This window comes from Martes martes (assembly GCF_963455335.1).
Source record: "Martes martes genome assembly, chromosome: Y".
In the NCBI taxonomy this organism is placed as follows: Eukaryota; Metazoa; Chordata; class Mammalia; order Carnivora; family Mustelidae; genus Martes; species Martes martes.
In genome coordinates, this window is record NC_137907.1 from 18,857,940 (window position 1) to 18,864,698 (window position 6,759).

Genomic DNA, 6,759 nt, shown 5'->3' on the forward strand with positions numbered 1-6,759 from the left:
GCACGTGTCAAGCACACCACCCATCGAGGCAGCTTGCACGGATGGTGCCGGTGTGGGAAAACCCTAGGGGTCTCAGTGTGTGTTACAGAGGGGCTCAAACCTTGTACCCGCCTCTGTGTTGATTAGCCAAAGGCAGCAAAGAATAAGAAAGAATCCGTGAGCAGCACGTTCCTCCAGAGGAAAGAGCCCTGCGGGGAGCTCTCCTCCCAGTAGAAAGGCCATCCTGGACTCTGTTCTTCTCCTGTTTGGGCCGGTCTTGTCCACCTCCTGTGTACCAGGCGGGGAGGACGAAAAGGAGAGGAGCTGAACCCACAGGCACGTGTTCCCTGCCTCAGCGAGGGGCACCCAGCTTGTTGCTCCCTGAGCCAACAGGGGTTTCCCAGCACCACTTCTCACCAGTCCGGGGCTCGCCCCTCCCCGTCCGCTCGCCCTGCACTCACCCCGTCTTCGACGTTCCCCACCGCCTGCACCTCAGCTGGGCTTGGGATCTGGCAACGTGTGCCCACGAATGGATCCCGGCAGAGCCTCCCAGCGGCCCCTGTGGTGCTATGCCGACATCTCATGCTGTTTGTGGAGTCCTGACCTCATTGCCTTGGGGAACTGGGTTCCCTCCTGGCGGCCCCGGCAGCTAGGTGTAGGTCGAGGAGGGTTTGGCCTTCGGGCTCGGGAACCCTGCCGGCTTCACGGTTCGGGCCTGAACGTCAGCAAGTCTGCCCGCGGTTGGTCAGATCTCAAGTTGGGGATCTCAAGTCCGATACAGCCCCTCAGGGAGAATTCTAGGGTGGTGGAGAGCAACGGGCCAAAGGAAGACTGCTGGGGCCATCGTCACGTCTTCTGGTCTCCTTGTCGCCTAAGCTGGAGAGTAGCCTCACAGCTCCCCCAGGCCAGTCCGTGGGATTCATCGTGTCGACAAGATGGAGGGGAAGTCCCAGGCATGCTGACGGTTGCAGCGGGGCTGCCCGCGGGGATCCGGACGTGGAGGACCCCAGAACGTGCTGCGCTCGCCCCACCCACTTTCCCTAGAGCCCTCTGCGGCTCGCTCCTCGGGGCTTTTAGGAAGGGCCTGCCGAGCTCTACAGGGGAGAGGAAAGGCTGGACGGTGCCGCTAAAGCGCCTCCCAGGTGTCTCCCATAAACACAGGCGCTCCGCTTCCTTGACTGGGGGATGCCCCGCCTGCCCCGGAAAGAGGTGTTTAGGATTGGACCCCTGCCGCAGGTCGCATGGCTTAAGCTGTTGGGCGCATCATAAGGACATCGGGTTTCCTCCCAGGGCCTTAGGGTGCAAACCAGGGGATGTGGCTCGTGCACATCTGCCTGGAGTTCAGGGCAGCTTCAGGGCAAACACGTACGTGGCGCAAGAGGGCTGAGCGCCTCCTGAAGAAGACCGCCCGCTCCAGGGGCTTAATGGCCAGAGCTGCTGGGAGACGGACGCTTGCTACGGGACTGGAGGACCCAGGGCAACGGTCTTCCACGGATGTGGTCTCGCAGGCAAGGGATGGGGCGCCCAGAATGCGTGTGTGCTTTCCAGTGTACGTGTGTCGAGGCGACGGGGACAAGAAACAAGGCAGGTGCCCTTGAAACCCAGCCTCCCGTGAGGTCTCCGTTCCAGGCTGCTTACCTCTTGTCCTTTGGCCCCTCTCCTGTTCCTTCCCTAGCAGGGGCAATGCCAGATGTCTGTCATTGCATGAATGTCTGTCTCCCTGGATTGCGAGTGGACGTGGAGATCATCCACATGATGGCCGAACACGTGGAAACCACAGTCCAAGGCCGTGGGGGTGCATATGAAATCCGGTCCACTGCAAACCCACCGCAGACCCGGCCGGGAACGGAATAGGTCTGTCCGTGCACGCGCTTCCACATGCACGTGTGTGTACATCGAAGGCCACGCCTGTGTACCCCTTTCCCACGGTGTTACAGCCAGCTGCCCACACGGGTACCTGTGGGCACGCAAAGAAACCTTGGTCTGAACACACGGGTGTGTAAGCACTCGGCTGTACTGAACACCGCTGGCACCTTAGAAGGCAGCCGGCATGAACTCTGCGCAGCTCGAACCCCCGCGATAACATTAGTCCAGCCGCCCATGGAGTGGAGCCATGGCGCAGAGCCACGCATCCACCGCCGGTTCAGGAGACGGAGCTGAAGAAGACCTGTGCGAGGGCACAGAAGATGCCGTGGCCTCAAGAGTCGGTACGGACCTGCCGGGGACACGTGGAGGGTGAAGAACCGCCGGAGCAACCACGACAGGCACCTCCGTGTACAGGACGCGGCACGTGTGGCCCTTTGACGACTGAGATGACTGAGGTGTGGTGTAAGAAACCCGTCTGTTCCTGTAATGCTGGGGGAGACCGGCTTGCACTGGCTGCACACCAAAATTGCCCCAAGCCTACCTTGTTGGCCCAAAGCCACACGTTGGGTATCCTCTCTCCACGAGTGGGGGCCAGCCCTGGGGACGTGACGGGCCGGCCCTGGGGACGTGACGGCCCAGCCTCAAGTTCTGCTCACGGTCTGACCTGGTGGCCCGCAGGGGAAGGCTAGAGAAGATGTGTTCTCCTCTGCAGGCCAGACAAGCTGGGAACGCCTTCCCCACGGCATTTGTGGTTTCGCCCGAATGCAACGGAAGACACTCAGTCTCTGGAAGTGAAGGTACGTGCGTACGTGCTGTGTCACCTGGGAGCCAGCCCCAGCTTCTTGCCTCCGGCCTCCCAAAGGGTGCACACTGTAGTCACCTGGCCGCCAGACAGAATGCCCAACTGCCCATCCACAGGGTTCGCCCAGACATTGTCTCAGGGGAGGGGCATCCGGATTCACGTTGCCGGATGCCCTTGGCTGCACGAAAGGCACGCCTCCCTCTGTGCTCCATGCCAAACACACTGAGTGTCTGTGGGTAAGTGTGTGTGTGTGTGTGTGTGTGTGTGTCTGTGTGTGTTTGTGTCGGGGGCACCCAGCTTGGGACCCTTTCCCTGGTCACGTGACCAGTGGCTAGTCACAGAGGAGAAGAGGGCTCTTATTTCATGGGAAAGGAGGTGCTCGGACAGGCTTCTGCATCTTGCTTCCTGAAGCCTTCATCTTCCAGAGACCCTGTGGCCAGAGAGTGGGCAGAGAAACAGCGCCCTGAAGACAAACACCGAGTCGGGGGAAGAGGGAGAGCAGAGCATGGGGAAAGGACAGGCGGAGAGACGGATTGAGCACTCTCGGTCCCTCTTCTCCTGAGCAGCCAAGGACGTGGCCTGGGGGCAAACTGTGGCCGAACCCCCGCCCCCTAGCCCCGTGCCCCGAACAGGCAGACCGCTTCCGACCTCTGTCTCCTGGAATGGCCCTATTCCGCAATGCCTGGGCTGACGTTTCCACGCACGCTAGGCCAGGGTTCCCGGTGGTGCATACGCTGTCCTCAGTCTTGGACGATCGTGTTGGGGAAGGGCAAGGGACGGTTTCGCATTGACAGGCTACAAACACCGGGTGGAGAGCGGGCTGGAGGAGGCCACGGGATGGAGGGGAGGGGGTTGTGGGCCCTGGGGCCTGGGGCGCCTTAGGTAGAGCCCGAGGCCACCCTGGAGGAGGCGCACTGGCTGCCTCCCTGGCCGGCTCCCGCAGGGGGTGAGGGGCGGGGCCTGTGGCGGCCACGCCCACGGCCTTGCCGCTGGCAGCACCTGGGGTCCGGCCATTGTCCTGGGCGTGGATCAGGCCTCCTTCGTGCCGAGGCCCCACGCGTGCCACCTCCACCTCGGCCCCGTGGCCTCCTGGCCGGAAGCCCTTGTGCGCATGCGTCCCAGACTCCGGTGGCTTCTGCGAGGAGACGGCTGACGTCCCCCCTTCGCTGGGCCGCGGAGCTCCACTGCCGGGCCGCCTGCGGGAGCCGCGTGCTCACCCCTCCTGCTCCGTTCCTCCGCAGCTGCCCCAGCTGGGGGCCACATGGGACGCGGGACTGCCCCCCAATCCTGACCGACTCCGTCGAGGGAGGGGTCCATCGGGACGCGGCTGTCCGCGGACATAGAGCCCCACCCCCAGAAGAGAGGCGAAGGTGCTGCTGGGCCTAGGCGTGGGGATGGCGGCAGAGCCAGCGCAGGACGAGGAGGGCCGTTGGGAGAGAGAGGGCGCCATCCTGGTGGTGGAGCTTGTGCTAGTGGGGGATGACGTAATGTTGGTGTGGCAGCTTGCGGTGGTCCAGGTGGCGGAGGACCCCGGGGAGACTGAGGAGGAGGACGAGGACGAGGACGACGAGGCTAGGGAGGTTGGCAGTGAGGCTGAGGAAGAGGGGGAGGCTGAGGAGGGCGAGGAGACTGAGGAGGAGGAGGAGGAAGAGGAGGAGGAGGAAGAGGAGGAGGAGGAAGAGGAGGAGGCTGTTGAGGATGAGGTTGCAGAGGTACCAGAGGTGCAGGAGGAGGAGGATGAGGAGGAGGAAGACAGGAGGGAAGAGGCCTGGGAGGAGAGCCAGAAGGAGCGAGAAGCGCAGGAGCTGCAGGAGAAGCAGGAAGGGGAAGAACGGCCAGAGGCACGGCCAGGTCCGCCCCCGTCCCCGCTCCAGGCCCTCGAGGCCCTGCAGTCAGAGCTGGAGCCCATGAACAAAGACGCCAGCAGGGCCTACTCTGGGCTCAAGCTCAGGTTCTGGCAGAGGCGACGGCGTCACCTGGACCACCGAAGCGCCCTCATCCGGGGCATCCCTGGCTTCTGGGCCAAGGCTGTATCCTTGATACCTTCACGGAGGGACCCCGATGTGGCCGGGCTAGCGCAGGAGACTCCTGTGGCAGGGGGCCTGCGTTGTGGTGGCCTGGCTCATGCCTCGGTGATCACGACAGTTTCGAATCCCTGCTTCCGGGTGGGGGTCCCTGGTGGGGCCGCAGGTTGCCCTCGATGTGCCGGGGAGGGGGCCGTGGGTGGGCAGGGAGGTCACCGAGGATTTCCAGCTTTCTGTGTTAGTGCCCAGCAGGGAATTACCTAACTAACTAATGCAGCAGGCCGTGCGGGGGCGCAGGGGCCCTTGACACAATCTGTGAGGTGGAGTGGGTCCCGGTGGTAGGAGGGGAGATGCAGGGCGCACTTGCTGTGCAGACCTGCTCTGTTGTTGTAGCTCTTTCTTCTCCAGCCCTCGGAGAGTCCTTGACCCGAAGCAGTTTGTGAACCACCCGCAGATGTCAGCCATGCTCAGTGAGCAAGATGAAGGCATACTTGGCTCCATGACGGATTTGAAGGTCTGGCCCGGGAGATGGAGGCCCGGCCTGGGGGATGGGAGAAGAGGGGGTAACAGAAGCGATTCCTCCCCAAGGCCAGGAGGGGAAGGGTCTGCTGGACAGAGATCTCAACCCTCTCCCCCACTTTGCCGCCCGGCAGGTGGAGGAACTCGAGTCTCCCCGTGATGGCCGCAAGATCCTGCTCTTCTTTCGCGAGAACTCCTACTTCCGCAACGACGTCGTTGAGAAGGAGTATGTCCTCAGGGCTGCTGGTAAGGGGCCTCTGCGTGCATGGGCGGCAGCAGGTGGAGGCGGCAGGGTTGAACCTGATGCATCATCCAGCGCCTTCGCACGGACCCTTCCTCCTGCAGGGTACGAGCCGTCTCATTCCACTCCCATCCAGTGGCACCACTGTTACGAACAGGAGGCCTGTAGCCGCAGACGCCACAAGAGCAGCCTTAACTTCTTCAGCTGGTTCTCTGACCACAGCTTTGCCGGGCCTAGCAGGATAGCTGAGGTGGGTCCCTGTGACAAACCGCGCACGTGAACCTGCCTGTGCTCCCCAGCGGACTGGGATGTGCATCTGAGCCCTGCCCCGTTTCCCCTGCCAGATCATCATGGACGACCTGTGGCCCGATCCCCTGCAGTACTACGTGAGGAAGAAGGCCCCAGCAGAGGGAACTGAGAGGAGGGCAGGTGAGACGCCCAGGGCGTGGGTGCTGAAAATGCTCCGTGCGGCTCCGTGGGAGCTGGGCTCCACAAATGCAGAAACGGAGGCTTAGAGGAACACTCAAGAGGCGGTGACCCCGTGTCCAAAGGGCATCACCGTGAGTCGGGGAGGGCGGTGTCAAACTGGTTCTGCCTGGGAAGCTTGAGGCAGGCGGGTCAGGCAACACCAGTGAGCAGAGCCGGAGAAGCAGTCGGCTCAGCAGCTGCCTTGCGGGAAGTGCCACTCCCTGGCCGTGAACTCCTGCCCTCAGGTCTCCTCGCCACCGCCTCAGCTTTGAGCCCACCTAAGCACCTCTTGCCAGCCTTGGCGCAGATGTCTGCGTTCCCTGGCGTAAAGGCTCATGCGTCACCCCGTCACTTTTGTGTGTTCATCGGTAGAGTCCTCCCAGTCATCTCCCTGGGCAATCTCCTGTGCCCACCGCAATCAGCCAGAGAACACTGGAGAGCGTGCACAGATACCGTTGCTATGTGGGTGGAGGAAATGTAGGGGGATCGCCATCAAGGGCCGGGGAGAGGGGCAGGGGAGAATGGCCTCCGTTCCCCGAAAGGGCCTTGAAACCCTCAAGCAAACCTGCGTGTGGCCCGTAGAGGATACTCACCGGCCGCCTCATGTGTGCCCGGGTGACTGTGTGCCCGTGCGTCTGTGTCTGTGTCTCCGTCTCTCCCAGGGAACTTGAGCATGTTGAGGTGAATACGCAGAAGCCTTGCCCTTGACCCGGAAAGAGTCCAGGACCTTCAGATGGAGCCGGATGATCAGCCTGGTCCCTCCCACAGGGAACACCTCCAGTCTGGTGCCTGGGAGAAACACAGGGCCGATTGAGGCCCCCTGTAAAAATACTGAAATGTGGAAAAACGACGTCAACCGT

General features: G+C 62.5%; 1 protein-coding gene across 1 annotated transcript; it reads left to right on the plus strand.

The window, feature by feature from the left end:
• Positions 1 to 4,392: 4,392 nt before the first annotated feature.
• LOC308337813 (testis-specific Y-encoded protein 10-like) lies at positions 4,393 to 6,759 on the plus strand. The gene is made up of 6 exons (XM_080796012.1): positions 4,393 to 4,677; positions 5,108 to 5,185; positions 5,325 to 5,436; positions 5,536 to 5,681; positions 5,776 to 5,860; positions 6,562 to 6,759. The coding sequence occupies exons 1-6, from the start codon at positions 4,555 to 4,557 to the stop codon at positions 6,582 to 6,584; spliced, it is 567 nt and encodes a 188-aa protein (XP_080652138.1). The 5' UTR covers positions 4,393 to 4,554; the 3' UTR covers positions 6,585 to 6,759.

Excerpts from the sequence above, each read along its gene's own strand:
- LOC308337813 (XM_080796012.1), top strand. The coding sequence starts at position 4,555 with ATGAACAAAGACGCCAGCAGGGCCTACTCTGGGCTCAAGCTCAGGTTC. Across the intron at positions 5,186-5,324 it reads GCTCCATGACGGATTTGAAG|GTGGAGGAACTCGAGTCTCC; the intron begins GTCTGGCCCGGG and ends GCCGCCCGGCAG. Across the intron at positions 5,682-5,775 it reads GGCCTAGCAGGATAGCTGAG|ATCATCATGGACGACCTGTG; the intron begins GTGGGTCCCTGT and ends TTCCCCTGCCAG.